The 20,182-nt window shown below is 34.8% G+C and overlaps 2 protein-coding genes across 2 annotated transcripts in view; one reads left to right on the top strand and one right to left on the bottom strand.

The window, feature by feature from the left end:
* LOC129220220 (nonsense-mediated mRNA decay factor SMG5-like) overlaps positions 1-14,794 on the bottom strand; it is a 98,590-nt gene extending 83,796 nt beyond the window's left edge. Inside the window, exons 1-4 of the mRNA XM_054854586.1 lie at positions 14,661-14,794; positions 10,344-10,442; positions 2,208-2,331; positions 1,031-1,196 (exon numbers count right to left, since the gene is read on the bottom strand). Of these exons, the coding sequence (XP_054710561.1) occupies positions 1,031-1,196; positions 2,208-2,331; positions 10,344-10,442; positions 14,661-14,725 (454 nt within the window). The 5' untranslated portion in view covers positions 14,726-14,794. The remainder of the gene's footprint in view (positions 1-1,030; positions 1,197-2,207; positions 2,332-10,343; positions 10,443-14,660) is intronic.
* A 2,496-nt stretch (positions 14,795-17,290) lies between these two features.
* On the top strand, positions 17,291-18,706 carry LOC129220221 (ATPase ASNA1 homolog). Its single transcript, XM_054854587.1, is given in 3 exon segments — positions 17,291-17,981; positions 17,983-18,312; positions 18,315-18,706. Coding segments are annotated over 3 exon segments (1,005 nt in total). The 5' UTR covers positions 17,291-17,444; the 3' UTR covers positions 18,453-18,706.
* The last annotated feature ends 1,476 nt before the right edge of the window (positions 18,707-20,182 follow it).

Below are 20,182 nucleotides of genomic sequence, written 5' to 3'. Positions count from 1 at the left end.
ACTGTGTAAAACTAGCTAACAGAAGAAAAATTAATCAAACAGCTAACGCATTAAAATTGATAAAAATATTAAATGAAATATAAGTAATGAAAGAAATCTTAATTTTAAGTCTAAATATTGTAATAACATTATAAGAAAAGTAAGAGTGATTCAAGGATGCATTTACTATTTTGAAGACTTTAGTTTGTGCCGATTGAAAATATCAGGTATGTATCAAAATATCCGATATTTTTGATAGTTTTGAAAATATTATGATATTTTCGAACCCTGGTTCTAGAGCGAAATATGTCACCATGGAATTTAAGAAATTAGCCAAAGAGGTAAAACATTTTAATTTTCTGTGACTAAGGCAGATGTCTCATTGGACAGGTCACATCCTACGTAAGTGGGTGGATTTTGGTTTTACTTCTTCCAGCAGCCATTTTTTAGAGACAACATCGCCTCCTGTAATTAATTTCAATTGAAAATTGCCGAAAGTAGGGTTACCGAAAAGATTGCAAAGCTTGTCATTTTCACTTTCTTGCCAACTCAATGCAGTTATTGCTGTAATTTAAACATTTCAGGGCTAATAACGAAAATATACTAAGAGTACATTTTTTTCATATTGCCAAAAAGTTACGTACAGGACCTTTTTTTTTCGAGAATCGATCATCAAGTAATGATAACAACAATTCTTTCTAATTTTGTTCTTTTTCCGTGTTTTTTAGAAAAATGAAACACATTTAAATTCCATATGAGTTTTAGCCCCTGACATTAATTTTAATTTGAGATGCAGCCTTGAGAAAAAAATTTGGGTACCATTGGTTTAAAGAAATTAAATAATGAAGGCTAAGCAAAAATGTCAACTAAGAAAACATGCTAATTTAACTATAGGTTATAATTTCACAAAATTCATGGGAGATGGAAAGTTATAGTGCAATGAATTCTTGATGAAATTAAATTGTGTAGACACATATACAGAATCAGAAATTTAACTGAAATTTAAAATAAATAACTTGGAATAAATAACATGGAAAACAAGAAAACTTACCCTTTTTAACACCTTTCAAGTGCCATAAAAACGGAGCATCTACTTTCCCTTCAAGATTAATATGAAACTCAGTTTGAATCCTCAGGAGCATATGGTGATAAAATCCTATTCCAGCTAAAAGATGACTTATGAGTGAGCTTCTGTAGTATTCTGAATCTAATAATTTCTGAAAGGAAAAGCTAACTTAAAAAATTTTGTATCATAAACAGTCTATTTCTTGATTACTAAGATTTTTAGATTACATTTTATTAATTACAAATATTCACAAACTTGGAGGAAAAAAAAAAACTCCTACTTATTTAAAAACTATTAATACTATACACAGATGATAGATCAACTTATCAGGAATAATTTACATTAGTAAGGGCCAATTATAAAACTTGTTTAAGAAGCCATCTCTCATAAAACGAGCGTGAACTTCAAATGGAAACACACTTTTTACTTTATTTTATTTGTATCACATATTAGCAATCAACCTTAAAATGTTCCTTATACAATAAAAATCCTCTAATGTGGACACCAACAGGACAATTTCTTTTTGTTCGCAATAGAGTGATGTCCGCGGACAGGGGTTTGATAATGTTATTTGCCTTGGAATCGGGGAATTAAAAATCCTCTCCATAAGAGGGGTGTCCGCATTTGAGAGGCCTCCGTTAGGAGGGGTTGGTTTTACTTTATTTAAATTTTCACGTAATTTGGCTGAATCGTTGCTTAAAAACGAAATTGAGAGAAACCATATTGATAATAAAATGTTATTTTCTTAAATTTTAACTACCATGGTTCAACAGTTAATTACATTTATACACACATATATCATACATCCTAAATTAAAAAAAGAGCAAAAATTTTATTGCAATATTGGGATCATTCCCAAGCAAAAAGGTTTATTTTAAGATTTCATTTTGTTCTTTGCCTTGTTTTACCGTATAAAACAATTGCAAAATATTCTAAAGCACTTTATCACGTTTTACCTTAAATATTGCAGGGGAAAAAATTCTTTTGGCTTTTTCATCATTTATTATGAATCATGAACAAATTAGTAGGACTGTTAATGACCATAAATTTTCCATTATTTCAACATCAAGCCTATTTTTAATTGCAGAATTTTGTCCCAAAATTAAGAAACCCAGTTCCCCCTTTTTTAATGACAAGAATACTAATAACAATTTTTAATTACCTTTCTGTTTTGTTTGCAGCGATTAAAAAAGTCATAAAATACTTTTCGCCACAGAAGGTCTTCAGCTTTCTTTCCATACTCAACTGGATCCGTAAAAATTAGCCTCTCACAATATTCTTTCAATCTGAAATTTAAAAAAAAAAAATATTTAAAAGCCAAACAGCATTTCACATTTACAGCATCCTTATTGAATAAAAGTGTCTAAATAAACACAGCAATTGTTTAAATTAAAATACAGTCAATTCGCGATAACTCGAATATTACTATTGGAACAATATTAGTACAGTAAAAATAGGGGTCGAACCTAAACATCCAAAAAAAGAAAAAAAAAACTAAACCTGGTGCAAATTGTTTATTACCCTCCCAATAAGAACAGGTGAAAAGTCCCACCCCATTGTGGGTCGGGTTTCGGAATGGAAGGCATCTAAAAATTGCTGTTTTGGGTATTTTTTCGGAATTTTTAGAGTAAATTTAAAGTGAGAATATTACGTCATAATAAATTTGAAAGCATGAAATTAAAGGTGTTTGCCCCCCCCCCCCCAAGAGGGATGACATAACTCACCAATGCTACAGAGCCCCCTATCCCTGTAAAATGAAGCAGTATCCACGAAACCCCGCCATACATTTTATATGGAAATATTATTTTATGCAAAGTTAAAGTTAGAAATCAAGTGTGTCCATCCTCCACGTGCGATGGTGCACCTCCTCCCAAAGCTACAGCTATGCCCCCCCCCCCCTCTGCCAAATAAAATATTACCTCAATCCCTTCTCTCCCCCTTTTCATTTCAAGTAGAAATATTATTTCATGCAAATTTAAAATGCATTAAATCAGGACTGTCCACCCCATAAGAACAGTAGCTCACCTCCCAAAACGAAGTTATGTACTAAAAGATTACACCCCCCCCCCCCCCCAGATGGCACATTTGATCAAATGGTCAGAAAAATTACACTAAACTGTTTTCTGCTTTCAAATGATTTCTCCTAAGGTTGTAACAAAAAGTCTTCGATATCAAGATCTTATTTGGAATCTAGGTCCTCAGCAAAATCGTTATTGTTGCAGCTATGTCTAACACAGTTTGTGCGTATAGTTGAACACTTCAGTCCACTTTCAGACTTTTTAAACATTCATTTTATCCAATGAATCCCTCAGAGCAAGTACAAGATTTGAGGCGCAGAAAGTCTTCTAGAGCAGAAAGCTTGGCTGTGGTAATAGGACGCAGATGATATTTTTGTGGTGCTTTCTCCTTTTTTGTACCCATCAAAAATGACACACTTTCCCATATTTACAAGTGACATATGCACTGCACATCTGGCACATTTCCTTGAATCTTGCAAATCATTACCAAAAAAAACCTGATGGAGAAGGTATATTCCATAACATGAACGACACCAGCTGTTTGATTTGTGATGGTGGATGGATCTTTTGCTTCAGGTAATAACACTTTAAAAATTCAGGATTTCTTTCCTTATGAAACCTGATTCATCGAATACTGATATAGGATCAGCGCATAACTCGTACTGAAAGTTTTTAGCAATTTGTTATTCCATCCTTACTGTACATACCATTTGGTGTAAAAGATAACTTGGGTTTACACATCTTTACCGATAGTAACGACTCTCGTACAAGAAGCTCGAGACTTAACTGTACACTTCTTTTACAAAGAAATGCCACAAAATTTTTTGCCTTCAATATCATTTTATGTTACTACCTCAACATTAAAGGCCTCATCCCAACTTGCCTTTTTATCAGCGACCGACCAGTATCAGCGAGCAATACCACTACCAACTTGAGTTCAATACCCATAGAGAGGGAAGAAACTTCTGGTGTCTTTAGAAACGGATTGTGATCTCTAAACTGGGAGACAAAAAGATGTAAATATTTAGAATTCTACTGTTGTATTGCTCATTGCTCTCATCAAAATTTGTTCCATCGCCAGATCACTACAGGTTCTGGACCACCAAAATTTGTCACCGAGTTGGATCATTGGATAGCTAAATTTTTTTTAAATCGCATAATGTACTCAAAAGTTTCAGATAGTGTTGTAAGTATATGTGCGCACATTTAGCATAGTTTACATAACCAGCTGCGTAAAAGAGAGGAAGTTTGGTGTTTGTAAATGAGAACCCCACCGACTTACAGGGTGCAGAATTGCAGCATCGCCCGTCTCACTATTGGCAATTTCGGTTTATCCCCCCTTTCGGTGATAGCAAAAGATTGTAGAAAAAATGAAGTAAATTAATTAAGAAGAAGGAGGGAAATTTCAGTCAATTTGGACTTTTTTTTTAATGCTGCACAGGGAATTTGTTTACGACATCACTCCAGCTCTCTTAAACAGTTTAACAACTCCAGTTACAAATAAATTGGTTACTAAGCTCACTTAGATCTTTTAGAATTATCCTTCTAACATTACTATATCATTGTGTGGCATTTTGTACTTAGGAAAAGTTTAAAATCAGTGAATTTTTTCCGTGAGCTTCATTGCAATCGTTGATTTTAAAATGCAAATTAAGGGTCCCCCCCCCCCCCGCCGAAGCGATGGCGCACCACTTAATTGTGACAGAGTACCCATCCAGAATAAAAGCCCTCAAAAAAGAAATAAATATTTAGATCTAGATCTAATAAAGGATAAATCTAAAGAGCTTAGAATAAATCTAAAAGCTTAAATCTTTTAGAATTATCCGTCTGACATTACTATATCATTGTGTGGCATTTTGTACTTAGGAAAAGTTTAAAATCAGTGAGTTTTTTTCGTGAGCTTCACTGCAATCGTTAATTTTAAAATGCAAATTCAGGGTCCCCCCCCCCCGAAACCATGGCGCACCCCTTAATTGTGACGGAGTACTGATAGCCAAGAATGTCTATTTGAGAAATATTCTCAACAATTCATTTTGAAAACGAAGTGTAAATGTTTTTACTCACTTGTATTTCTTTAATAAATGAAAAGGCTGTTAATCTTGTCCCTTAAAGGACGCTTGTTTCAATTCGAGTATCGGGAGAATCAACGTGTAAACACTGAACGACTTTCGAACGATGTGTTTCGTCAGGAAGAAGGATGTGACGTCAGAGCACGAGCGGAGATGATGTAATCTCCCGATAGCTCCGTGGCAAATCGAATGTTCTGGAAGCATCCAGACTGAGCTCTTACGTAGGCGTATCCGGTGTGACGTGCTATGACTGTGCAGTATTATATAAGCAGGGGGAAATGAGAAGCAAATCACTTCTTCTGCTCGCGTTTCTCATTTTCGACTAACGATAGTCGGATCTTTGAGAGGATCGTTGGCTGTTGAGGCGACGTCCTGCACTTAAGGGATGGCTTTTAAGATTTCGCCATGAGAGTTAGGGACTTAAGTTTTTTTGAAACATTTTAGAATAATCAATGTTAGGGTGTCAAATGTTTTTTTGGAAGATGTTCTTTTGGAACATGAAGATTGATTTGAGTATTGCTGAATATACCTCATACTTGTTTGTACTATTTATCAAAGTTAAAAGTTTATTTTACAGTTGTTAATTGTTGAATTTATAAATAAAATGATTTAGCCTTTCATCTTGAATTCGGACATTTCTTTCACTTGATAGCTACAGAAATGTGAAACTGAAAGGCATCTGCTAAACTTGGTGTTTACCTTCCTTGCAGGAGTTAGACACAATTTGTTAGGTCAACAAGTACCCATCCAGAATAAAAGCCCTCAAAAAAGAAAGAAATACCCCTTGAAAAACTGCATTAAAAATTCCAATGACGCAATTTGCGCCATGGACCCCCCCCTCCCCGTCTGTGCTCTCCAGTTAATTAGAATTTTTTTTATGCGAGTTTATTATTTTACTTATTATAGAGTGGTTTCTGCGAGTTTTAAGCATTTTTTTTAAGTAATAAAAATTATTTTTAATGAAAAAGAGGATTATTTCGCCCCCCCCCCCTTTCCCCAAAAACCTGAGGCGCAAAGTGATGGGACCAGGGCTGCGCCAAGCCTAATCGTCGCCGTCGTGCAAATGTTTTTTGAGCACCTTTATGCTCTGGCGTTTGAGGAAAATATAGTTAATACCTGGAGGAAGGTTTTGTAGACAAGTGTAAAATGGAAAATATTACGTTTGGTATTTAGTTTATACAAAAAATACTGTGTGAATATTTGATAATGATGTCGTGTCCATAGATTGTGCTAAATATTGTCGAAGGTCCGGAGGACGGCAGCCGCCAGCTTCGGTGCTTCAAGACTGCAGAGGGTCTCCTGCAGCAGATCTCTGTCTGGTAGCAAGCCGAGTTTCAAGATCTCTGCAGTGATGCTTGGGCATTCAAAGATGTGTCTGGGTGTGAGTTGGGTCTTTGGGCAGTTCTTGCAGTAAGGAAAAGTTCTTGTCCCGTCAGGAAGTATTTTTATTCCTTTTTAATGCTCTGTTCTGAGTCGGAGGAGTGTGGTCGTGATGTCTCTAGGGAAGTCGAAGTCGGTTATCAAAGGTTTCTTTAAGGGCTGGTTTAGAAGTCTGCATCTAGCCACTGCGTTCGCATCTGCAATTGTGATGGTGGGGAAAGGTTGGTCAAGACAACGTGTCTCTTTGGCCAGGGCGTCCGCACACTCATTCCCCTCGATGCCTACATGTGCGATGTAGGTATCATGTGAGTATTTAATTTCACAATATTTTACTTCACATCTCGAAAATATTTCGAGTTCAGTAGCTCCTCTGATATGCTAATAATGTGTTTTGGAAAAAGAAAATATTTTAATACCTAAGTTAAAACCACTTTGAATATTGATCTAATCTCTAAGTAATAAACAATTAATAAAACTTTTATGCCTGACAAAACATGACAGCAGGTGCAGTGATGCAACTAGAAAATAGTTTTAGGGGGGACCACAAATTGGAAAAAAAAAAAATCTCTTTCAATAAGAGGGGTCTAGGAGTTCTCCTCGGAAAATATTTGAAACTTGTAGTTTGAAAAACGATATTTTAGACCGTCTTTGGTGGTGTTATGGGGAAAAAAGGTACATGGAGCTCCACGTAAAATTAAAGAAGTTGAAGCTTTAAAAAGTGATTATAGGCCATATTTATTGATGTTAGAATAAGGGATGGAAGTCTGGGATTCTACCCGATCGTTTTATATTTTTTTTCCTTTGAAAAATATATATAAACCAATTCCCCTTTTCTCCCCTCCAGTTTTTTGAAATTGAGCTTCCAAAAACGCAATTGTAGACAACTTTGAAGATTTTTATTGAAAAACCTCATTTTTGATGATATTAAAGAAGGAAGGTTCGGAATCCCTTTCCCGAATATTTTCGGAAATTCAAGACTTAAAATCGTGATTGCAAGACCATATTTGGTAACATTGGGGCCCGCAATCTTTCGAAATTGAAGCTCTAAAAACGCAATTTTGAGTGGTTTTTGAATGCTGTTTCAAGCAATGATGTTTCGTATTCGGAGCTTTCGCGAAATTTTGCGAAATTGAAGATTTGGAAACGAAATTTGAGATGCTCCGTAATGCCTTTGGCGGGTGGGGGGAGGATTCGGAGGAGTAGTATTTTGAAAACTTTCTTATTTTTAGGCGAAAAAGGAAAAAGGAAAACAAATAGTATAGAGTAGCTGACCAATTAGCTGAAACTATTGAGAATTTTTAGCTCAAAGATTTCTTTTTAAAAGAAATTAAAGTTTTACAGCAACACCATTATTTTTTTCTTATTAAAATCACTTTATTTTCCAAAGACGCATTTTTTCCTCCTTCAATAGTAAACAATTTTGAAAAACATTCAACTAAGCCTTCTGGGGGGGGGGGCATGGGGCGGTGCAACCAGAGGGGTACCCGTGGACGCCTACCCTCTGCTTGCGCCATGGAACAGGAGGGTACTGATTAAGACATATTGCACTAATTATAATATAACATATTCATCGCAAGAACCAAAATGGGAATAAGCAAATATCTTGCTCCTTGTGTGCTCAACCTTGTGAATCTATAGATATACTGAAATAACATTCATGGCTCCACATATGAAGAAAACTGCTAATGTACGCATTAATTAGCATCATGTGTTTTCAGTGTAAAAGATGGCTCTTTTAAATAGCATATTTAGACACAAGGCAACATTTTTTTCTAATAAACACAGAAAGCAAGGAGGATTGCTTGTTTTCATGAGCAGTATAATTTCACCACTACATTTATAGAAAAATTAAAAAAATGGATCTTTTTTTTTTTCGAGCAATCACGATTGCTTATTGCTTTCATTTGACTGTCCTTGACGTTACGGTTCCTTTTTCAGCTTGGACCAGGGCTGCAGCACCACCGTCCACCGGCGGCGGCGCGGCTGGTCCTGAGCACTGTCCACCGGAATCCACTTTTGCTGGGCGGTGGCGTCCATGTCCTACACACGCATGGTCATATACACGCCCCTACGTGCGCACGCCTTTACACACATACACACGTAAGCCTACACACACAACTATACACACGTAACCACCCAGGAGGAGGGAAATGCTTGGGGGGGGGGAGCCGTTTTTAGAAACAATAACTCTAATCAGTAGGGTCTTGTCGCAACTCGTGATTGCAAAAAACATAACTTGAATTCAAAGTTTCGGAATTCAAATTAGAATTAATTAGGGGAAGTAGGTCACAGATTTTACTTTTTTTTTTTTGGTTGGAGATTTTTCTCCTCATTTGGTAGCATTTTTGATTGGTAGAGCTCGGCGCCTTTTTGACTCTGGCGCCGTCATGCTCCGCACGACCTTGCACATAGGGACGGCACGGCCCTGGCTGGGACCTTTTATCCCTTATTACTGGAAGGTTAAAAAGTAATTTGCAACAGGTTTCAACTTTTTTTTTTTTGGAAGTTTGGGTTTGGCCATTTTTTGGCCTAAATTTACTGTACTATATATGCAATAACCTAGGCTCTAGCAAAAATGCCTATCGCATGATCAGAGCCATCATATCTAAAAGATCAAGATGAATACAGAGTCTAACAACATCATCAAAATTGGAAACTGTCTCCTCCGCTCTGGCCCAAGTCAATGCTTTCTGCATCCACTTCCGGTCCGTCTCTCCCTGGCATCCCAATGGAATTTAATTCCAAATTCCAATCACTGCAACAATCTTGATAAAAACTTCAGCACACAAAAACTGAACAAAGCTATTAATCGCATGAAGAACTCTTGCCCCGGTAAAGACGGGATCCCTGCAAAAATCTTTAAACTGATCCCCGACAATGTCAAAGCCAATCTCCTGAATACCTTCAACTCCATGTGGAACAACCTCACCATCCCTCACGACTGGAAAACCTCCATCATTTTCCCCATAAAGAAACCTAATAAACATGCCTCAGATATTTCCGAATACAAACCTATTGCCTTAGGTTCTGTATCTTCCAAGCTTTTCCTACGCCTCATCCTCCACCGCATTGTTTCATGGTCCATTTCCAAAAACCTTTTTCACAGTAATTGCCTTGGTTTTCTTCCTTTTTGTGTCTGCAATACTGCCTTAACTAAATTCTCAGAAAACATCCAAACTGGCCATAGAAACAAAAAATTTATTTTTTGCATTAAACTTGATATTAAATCTGTATTTGGGAGCGGGGGGAGCATTGTCAAAGTTTTTTAAATTTCAAATTGAACCCCCCATCTGATCCCCGGGGTCTTCCCCTTTTTTTTCTGGTGTGGTACAAGCCTCTTCTTGAAGATAGGGAGAAATCACTTAAAAATCCCTTTCAATCAATCAAAGAAAGAAACATAGAAACATATAGTAACTTTTGAAGATTAAGACTTGATTTTTCAGTAGCCATTTTCAATGAAATGGTCGCCCGTTGGCGAGCGCTAATCTAGAGATTTAGTTAGTATGACTCATAATGTTATCTGATTAAACTATAGTAAATGTTTGTATCATTTTGTATACATTCGAAATTATATTAAAGTGAATTTTTTGCTTTAACCCTCACACTTTTTCTTAAACAACTGCTTTTACGGCCAAAAAGTTTTTTTTTCACTTAAAAAGTTAATATTGGTAAAAACCTAATAAGTAAATTATGAAACAAACAAAACTACCTTAAAAATATTTTTTGGGTAGTTTTAAAACAAAACCATCCCCCTCCGCCCCACCAGAAAAAAAAAAACTATTTTCTAGTTGGGCAACTGGTTTTACATCTAAAAAAAAATTTAAAAATTACCTCATTCTCAGATCTGTAGTTTCAGAAGAAAACAATTCAGCCAAATTGGTTGACAAATCCAAACGCTGCTCTAATTTTTTTGCAGCTTCAACAGCTCCTCTGAAAAGGAAAAATATTTTTAAAAAAAAAATTACGTATTAAAAGCACATAAACTTTCTTCACTATAGTAAATAACATTCACCCTGTAGTACATAACTTCACTATTAGTGATTCACTATAGTAAAAACTTCACCATAATAAATAACATTTTCAACTGTCCACAAAAAATTAAGTATTTTAAAAACAGAGCTCTGTTCAGGATTTTTCACAGGGTCCTGTCAAATGTGTATTAAAATCCAATTTTGAATCCAATTTGAGAAAGTGGAATTTAGAGAAAGGTCTGCACACAGATAATTGCAAAACTTAAAAACTTACATGGCTTTTTTTTTTTACTTGGCAGATTATTTCACATTTTATTGGCTTAATTTACTTCTTGCCAGATTACTTTTTTACATTTAGCCTTTTCTTCTTTAAGTGTTCATTAAAAATACAAAAATAAGGGAAGATTTAGATAATTATAAGTGACAATATTTATTGATTGGTGTAAAGTGATTGACACCAATGCCTGCACAAGGAATATTTTTCTTTTGTGTATATGTAAACAAAGAATAGGCAAATAGCTATTTGTGTAGGGTTATCAATTACCATATAGCAAAGCGTTTTCACCCAACAAGTTTGAGCGGCACAAATTCCCAATTGACGAAATATCCCCCAAAATAACGTATGGTACACGGCTAGAAAATCTTAAATATTCTACATGCCTTGCCGGCCATTTTTGCCTAAAAATACATGCCTGAATAAAATTTTTACAAACCTAGTTTTTTTTCATAGTGAATAATAAAAGTATTTGAATTTGTTGCAAAGCATTAATCAGACAAAAAATTAATTTAACAGTTTTATATCTAAATCAAGAATTATTTCAATGTCAAATATTTATAAAAAGGTTAAATAAATTGTACATAATAAGTCATTAACATTACTAATACTGAATTAAAAATTATAATAATTACATGCCCAGCTGGGCATGTAAGGGTAAAAGATTCATGCCCGATCGAAATTTTTACATGCCCCGGGCGTGTTGGGCAATATAATTTTCGAGCCTTGGTATGGTATCATCAAACAAGTACAGTCGACTCTCGATATCTCGAAGTACGAGGGACCAAGAAAAAGATTCGACATAGCCGAAGTTCGAGATACCGAAAACTAACTATTATTTCCCTTTTGAAACAATTGTAAAAGTAATTAAACAAAACCACACATAAATGCTCAGATAGGAGAGAAAACTTGTATTAGTTTCCCCCCCCCTCCCCCCCCCCAAAAAAAAATACAAACGTGTGTAAAACTTGAAGAACATAAGCAAAAATAATATTACTAATAAAAAAATGTATTTCTTACTTCACATTTAATAAATATTGCTTTATACTTGCTTGTTTTTTTGAATTAATATTTCTGCTATGTATGAAATCATTAATTTTACTCATGGCATTGAATATATCCTGTGGAACATTTTCCCGACTTTCAATAGAACGATGAATAATCGATAGTGCATTACTAACATCTGCATTTGTTGGCAAATCATTATGTTCAGAAATTTCAATTTTCTCTTCATTGTCCGTACCATCTTCTTTAGCTGTTACTTCTGCAATAATATCTTCATCGCAAAGTTCACCGCAGGTAATGAGCTCGGAGTCAACGTTTACGAAGTCAGAAAGTTCCAATGATTGTTCTTGAAACACATCTCTGAACTCGTTGTCCAAACATTCGTTAACCTCATCAACAATATTGGGAGCACTTGAAGGAAAGAATCCGCATTTCTGAAAACAATGAGCAATTGTGTCTTGGGAAACATCATTTTGCCAGGCACTAAAAACCATTCGAAGAGCATCTAATACCGATATGGAACTTGTATGCTCTTTATTATTTTCAATATCGTTGATGAGCTTTCTAATTACTCGTTTCCTATAATGCACTTTTAAATTACGAATTACTCCCTGATCAGCTGGCTGAAGTTTTGCCGTTGTATTTGGTGGGAAGAATTCAAGCTTAATTGACTTTAAATTTTTTAACTTTGGATGTGCTGGACAATTGTCCACAAACAGCAAAACTTCTCGAGATTTTTTATGAAAACTCAAATCAAGTTTTCTCACGTATTCTTCAAACAGCTCGCTGGTCATCCAGGATTTCTTATTGCTTTTGTAATTTACCGGCAAAGATTTGACGTTTTTAAAGCAACGTGGGTTTTTCGATTTACCAATAACTAAGAGGGGTAATTTTTCTGATCCATCAGCATTGGCACCAACAAGAACAGTTAAGCGATCTTTGCTCATTTTTCCTCCAGCGCAGGACTCTCCTTTGAACATTAAAGTTTTTTGGGGAACACATTTGTAGAATAATCCGGTTTCATCAATATTAAAGACGTCTGATGCTTTGTAACCAAACAGTAGGGTGGGAAGTCTTATTCTCCATTCTTCACAAAGACTTTCCGGGACGTCTTTAGCTTCTCCATGTAAATTCCGAAAAACTATATTATGACGAGCTTTAAACCTCTCGAGCCATCCACTGCTTGCTACAAAGTCCATGTGTCCAAGGAGTTTGCCAAAATCAAGTGCTTTTTCACGAAGGAGAATTCCACTCACAGGGATTTCAGTCCGCTTATGCTCATAATTCTTAAACCATTTCAAGAGTGCCGTTTCAATGTCGGTGTATGTGCACTCCTTGATTTTTTTACGATTAAGATTTGCAGAACCGCCCTTTGTTTCGTAATGTTCTAATATTTTTTCTTTGTTCGACATTATTGTCGATAATGTATTCGGCGGTATGACATATTTCAGGGCCAAGTCCTTTTTCTTAACGGTAGGATTATTCTCTACATCTTTAATTAAATCGACCTTTTCTTCAATAGTTAAAATTTTTAGCTTTCTCTTACTCATTTTTCAAAACGCTGAGCATGCAATCATTTACTAAATGCTATGAGTGCTAAAAAGCTGAGATCAGCGAAGCTTCAAGTGAGCAGTTCCAAGTTCAATTGGTGGGTCACTAACTGGTTTAGCCCTCACCCAGGGGGTATTGCACGTGCTCTCTTTCTTGCTAATCCCTTATCAACGTCTGGTCTATCTCCCTTTTGTACTCGTTCTAACAGAGCCACTGAAAAGAACTTATTGAAGCGTGAACAAGCAATGCGTGAACGAGTGCATTTTAGCTCTTTCTCTCGTCAAAAGAGGTGGCGACCTGTCAATTACGCCCCCGTCTTCAAAGCCCTAAAAAAAGGGAGCAGGTGGTGAAAATAGCAGAATTTTCTCCGTCATTTTACGGTCAAGTTGGTTTCGCTACTCATAATCAGGACAATAAATGTTAAGAGATGTCTGTCTCAAACTTCGAGATAAGCGGAGTGAACTTCGAGTTAACAAAAAAAACCCCATTAAGAACATTAGCAGAAGTTTGGGACCATCCAAAAACTTTGACATAAGCGGAAATTCGAGTTCAGCGAAGTCGAGATATCGAGAGTCGACTGTAGTTCCTACAAATCTTTGACCAGACAAAGCAGCAACGAATAAAATAAACAATAATCATAAAGCTTTAAAATGTGGCAATTGATGTTCCCATAACGAAACAGCACCCTTTTAAAATTAAATCTAAAATGAGATTCTAAATCCATTGTCCATGTATGGACACGTTTCCAAATACTTAAAATACTCCTAGGTCTTTCCTCCCTTCACTTGCAATCGGTGCAATTGTTGATCAATATGTTCTATTAAGAGGTTTCACAAAGACAAAAAAAGAAGAAAAAAGCAGGAACCTTTTTTTTTTAAAGTTGGGAGGGGGGGGGAGAGAGATTTTACTCAAGGTAAATAAAACAAAAAACCAAATCCACGCCCGATTACATGCAAATACATTTATGCTTCAAATCCAGGGGTGGGCAATTGACTCTACCCTTTAATTGAAAGGCTTGGTTACAATGCTTGGAACATAAAATTTCGTTCCAGAGCTTGTTTTGTTTAAAATTTTATTGAAAATGCATTGTATCATCAAAAACAACTCAATTGAAAGTTTTTAACTGAAACATTGACTACATTACAAAGTACAAGCTTTTCTATTTATTTATTTTTTTTTTCTTTAATTAGTTATTAAATAAAAACTAAACAGGAGCATAAATTTAACGGTAAAACATGCTTTAATATGGATGTGGGATGGCACAAATAGAAAATTTATAATTTTAAAATAGATCACGTTTTTATATAGTGCAGCATAAGAGATTCAAGTTTATCAAATGAAAAGTACCGATACAAACGACGAGAAGCTTCATTGCCAAATCGGCCAATCTGTCTAGAGACTGAGCTTCTCATCCCGCAGCAGAAATATAGTTTCAGATATCAAAAACACCTTTCATGATTTTTTTAAAAAGACTTCCTTTATTTACAACTATAGTGCCTAGAAAGAATAGTGTGCCGATCGGCGCTTTTTCCCCTTCGATTCTTGAAGACAAAATGTATGAAAACCGCTAGAGGGCAGTGCGGTCGAGGTGTACGTTCAATTTCGCGGTGTTTACATTAGTAGATGCGGGATTTTGTTACAATTTAGTTCCGCGTTTCTCTTTTTTACTTTTATTTCGTGAATATTTCATGAAACAGCGTTTAAGGCTTTTAATGGAGGCATCAAAGTTTAATATTAGAAGAAGTAAAGCTTCATCTTGTTTCGTACCAGGGTGAAAAAGTGGATACAAAACATGCAAAGAAAGTTTCACTTTTTAAAGCTCCAGCAGATGAAGAAAAACTAAAGAAGTGGAACTCGTTAATTCCCAGGTTAGATAAAGTTTTTGATAAATATTGCTCAATTTGTGCCCTGCATTTCGAAAAACATTTTATTGAAACGCATAATGAGCATATTATAAATGGTGAGGAAGTTTTGATTCCCCGGGGAAAACTTTTTTTAAAAGACGAGGCAATTACGACAATTTTCCCAAATCTGCCAACATACTTTACTAAAAAAATACCAAAGCAAAGGTCCATCAGGAATTATGCAGTTAAGAAAAATGTTCCCTGTTTGAAAAAAATAAAACTTGATCTTTCCGCAGATGAAACTGAAATAACCACGTATAAATCTATTATAGATGAAATTGTTCATATTAATTTGCCTAACGAATATTGGGTTTGTATGAAATTTAAAAAATCTCCAAATATTGTAGTTTTTGTATATAATGAAAATTATGTGGAAAATAATATTGACGATAAAAAGATCACTATTGAAGTAGAAGAAAATTTACAAATCAATGCTACTATTTTGGTCAAAGGTGTAAAAGTAGATTATCCTGTTCTTCGACTCAGACTGAGAAGCCCTGATAATTTTAATTAGCTTCAAGAATTTAAAAGCAGTTTTATTTTGTAACTAGCGATACCCGCACGACTTTGTCCGAAGGAGAAAATTAAAAGGTCATTTGATTAGCCTGTATATTTACAAATAATGGATGATGAATTTCTCGCCAATTGGCTATGTTCATTCGCTCTTCCCATGTTACGATTCCACGTCAGGATAATTTCGTAATTTACTCGTCCATCTTATGATAATTCTGCTTCGGAAACTGTTTTTAAAATTTAAAAATAAAAAAGAACAAAATCGAATTTTCGAAAATTCGCTTCGAGGTGCACACCCCCATGCTACAAACTAACTTTGTACTAAATTTCATGAAAATCGGCCGAACGGTATAGGCGCTGTGCGCGTCACAGGGATCCAGACAGAATTCCGGACAGAAATCCAGACAGAAAGACTCGGCTTTATTATTAGTAGAGAAATAAGAGACGCGCTGTTATTGAATACTTAGGGGCCATTCATTAATTACGTAAGGATGATTTTGGCAATTTTTGACCCTCCCTCCCCCATGTAAGGGTACGTAAGAATTTTCACCCCCCCCCCCCATTCTTATGTAAGATTCCATTTCGTTTTTCAAAATGATAAAATAACAAATCTTGAATCGTTACATCACTGGAATCGTTATTAAATTCACATTATTAAATTAAACCTTTTGTGTAAAGAAATAGTTACTGAAAAGAATCTAAACTAAATGTTTTTTCGACATTTTTTTTTTTTTTGGATGTAATATCAATTACAAATAAAACATGCCGTACGCAATGCGACTCCTTTATTATATTTTACACTATAAATTCTTTGTAAAACAAATAAAAAAACATCTTATCCTAACACGTTTCTTACCTTCCAGACGCAAATGGAACATAATCTCTGCCAAATCACTTGACCGCGCAATGTCTAATGTGAAATATCGACTTGGAAAATATTATGTAAGAATGAGTTTGACCCTCCCCCCAAGTAAGGGTACGTAGAGGCTTTTCCAACCCCCCTCCCCCTTGGGACCCTTACGTATTTAATGAATGGGCCCTTATAGTCTACTATTTTCATTGAAGTAAGGTAGTTTTATAATAAGGTAATTTTATATGCTTCAAAAAATAAACGAACACCCATGTAACAATTAGCACTTATTACAGAATTTGTCTTTTGCGCAGAAATAAGTTTAATCCGAGAAACGGGGTTTTTAAACTGCGAAATCAGCATGCAATCGCTGATTTAAAACGAGTCTGATTGAGGAGCATAACGTACTACTCGAGTGCAGCGCCACCTGGATTTTCCTCAGATCTGACCTCACTTTTTCCCCGCCGATCGGCACACTACTCTTTCTAGGCACTATATTTACAACACAATCACAATCGAACACAACAAACAAACACGAAAACGAAATTTTCAAGCATATGATAAAACATGCGGCTACAGCTAACAAACTTAACTGAAATCTGTAAAAATATGTAGATACTACGCAGTTTATTTTTGAATTCGGAGTTTTTTTTAAGAAAAACATATATTACCAAAGTTTTGTCTTTGAAAAGCTTTATGGAATTTAATGAATAGTTCTTTAAATACAAGAATGATAATTTTAAGAATTTGGGTTACGTTTTTGTAGTTGTTATTTGTTTTCTGGCATCACCAACAAGAAGAGGTTGAAAAACATTTTCGTATTATTCTGATTCCCTTATTAAAATACAAATTTAATTATTTACCATGGACGCAGTAGACACGTATGACTTAGATGCTTCTCTTAAAAATATATTGGATCAGAAAACTTTAAAATGGGTTTTCGTTGGCGGTAAAGGAGGCGTCGGAAAAACTACTTGTAGTTCCTGTTTAGCAGTACAACTAGCCAAGGTACGTGACAGTGTATTAATCATTTCCACTGACCCAGCTCACAATATATCCGACGCTTTTGACCAGAAATTTTCAAAGGTTCCAACACTTGTTAGAGGCTTTTCCAATTTATATGCGATGGAAATTGATCCAAATCTCGGAGCGACACAATTGCCAGAAGAATTTTTCTCAGAATCCGATCCGATGAGATTAGGCAAAAACTTTCAAGAATTATTGAATGCTTTTCCCGGGATAGATGAGGCTGTTAGTTACGCCGAAGTTATGAAACTTGTTAAGAGTATGAATTTCTCTGTAGTTGTATTTGATACTGCTCCCACAGGCCATACTTTGAGATTGCTCTCTTTTCCTCAAGTCGTGGAGAAAGGGTTAGGAAAGCTTCTCAAACTGAAAGTCACAACTAAGCCCATTTGTCTCACAAATCGTTTCTCTTCTTGGTATACAAGATTTTACAGCCGACATCTTGGGCTCTAAGATTGAAGAAATATTACCCATAATTAGACAAGTTAACGAACAATTTCGGAATCCCGATCAGACTACGTTCGTATGTGTTTGCATCGCTGAATTCCTCTCACTTTATGAAACTGAAAGGCTAGTTCAAGAACTCACCAAATGTGGCATAGATACCCACAATGTTGTTGTAAATCAATTGCTATTTCCCAACACATCCGAAAAACCCTGCAGCATGTGCTCAGCCCGATTCAAGCTGCAAGAAAAATATTTAGACCCAGAATTTTGGATTTGTATGAAGATTTTCATGTCACAAGACTGCCGCTTTTGGAACATGAGGTTCGTGGAGTGAGTCAGATTGTTTCATTCTCCGAAAGGCTTGTCGTACCCTTTGATGCACAAGTTAAACAATCATAATTGCATTTTATGCAGCAAAGTTTTGTGGAACATTAATCTTTCCATGATTTGTATTCTGATAAAGTTGTTTTTGTTTCATCACTATGACTGTGTTATATTTGAAGAAACTTATAGAAGTTCTTTTGTCAGCAGAATGCTTAGGTTTTTTTAAACTCATGCAAAAGTTCATTTTAGTTTCAATGCAAAACATATGTAAAATGTTGTATTTTGTATAACAAAAAAAGTAAGAGTTAATAAAGATTTTCTAGCAAAAATTAAGTATTCAGCTAATATCTGTTTTTGATTCCAGTAATTACTACAATAAAATTCTGACAATTTGAAGCTTAATAACTTGAATATTCTTTTATCTCAAAAATAGAATTGGGTCTCTCTCTTGAAAAGACTGGGTAGCAGGATTGAGTTTTGGACTGTCCAAAAACTGGTTTAGGATAGGATGGGTGGTTTTTACCGTCTAAACATCTCGAAAACTATGCTAAAACTTAGTGGGTGCAATCTAATTAATTTGTATTTACTGCAATATCCGTAATGCATAAATATAGATGATTAATGAGGTCTAATTAATGAGTATTCGTTAATATTTTTCTTCAAAATGTTTATTTAAAAATTATTTTACTTAAAGAAATTGCCAATTTAACTATTGCATAAAAACTTCCTTATGTAACAGTTGGTAGAGTTATGAAAGAGAATTCACAACACTACCAAGACAACTAATTTCAGTTCCATTTCTCTCAAAGGGATGTCATGTAATATTTATGTACAAAAAAAAAAGCCATATTTTTAAAATTGTTTTTGCAAATAAGTTACACAGGATCTTTTAATGAAAATTATTTTTTACATCATAAATTCAAGAACAAAGAATTGATGACAAAACACTTATATTATAAAACTTGTGCTATTTTTTAGACCATATTTTTAATTACATTCTGTAATTACAAAAAAATTATTTTAATGCATTTAAATCAGGGTTGGCAAAAACCCTTTTTTTTTTTAAAAAAGCCCATGGACCCAGGGTTTTTTGGGTTTTTTTAAATACCCCCCCCCCAAAAAAAACAACTAAAGTTGGGTTTTTTAAAAAGAAATGTGTTTTTTTTTGTCTTTTTTTAGGGAAAATGTGGGGGGTACTTGTAGCATATTGTAGCATAAGTATATGGACAAAGTGTAAAAATTATCTTCGGGTAAAAAGCTCGAAAACTAGTTAAAATTCAGAGTTTTCTGTAGAAAAGTATAAAAGAGGAAAAAACCCAAGAATGTTAAAGTTTCAGATTTTTTAAATTTTCATTATTATCAACAGTTAAGGCAAAGTTACTTCTCGAGTGATAAAATCTATTGTTCGTTTTTAATTACTACATTTTTTTTTTTTTGCATTTTACTTTATAGTATTTCATTTTGTTTTGCAAATATGCATTTTGTTATGCAACTGTAGAACCTCAAGTCGTTTAAATCCCTTTTTACTGAATTCCAGCTTAATCAAGACATTTCTTTGAATTTTATGTTGCCTGTTTTTCTATTTCTGTGTACAGGGTAAGAAATATTAAACTTTTTTGTAAAATAATGAAAATACTGTACCTGTTCTGTTTTCTGTAGACCGTTTGAAAAATCTGTTTATTTCTAAAAAAATTACCTTGTGTTTATTCGAGATTTGTGACGTGTTGGTTAGCAGAAAATAATTTACATGAAAGCCTTTTAACTAGATTAGTTTCCTCTATACAATCTACAAATATTGAGAAAAT

This window comes from Uloborus diversus, chromosome 4 (genome assembly GCF_026930045.1).
Source record: "Uloborus diversus isolate 005 chromosome 4, Udiv.v.3.1, whole genome shotgun sequence".
NCBI classification, from domain to species: Eukaryota; Metazoa; Arthropoda; class Arachnida; order Araneae; family Uloboridae; genus Uloborus; species Uloborus diversus.
Note: the sequence above shows the minus strand (reverse complement) of the source record. Positions and strands in the feature narration are given on the sequence as shown.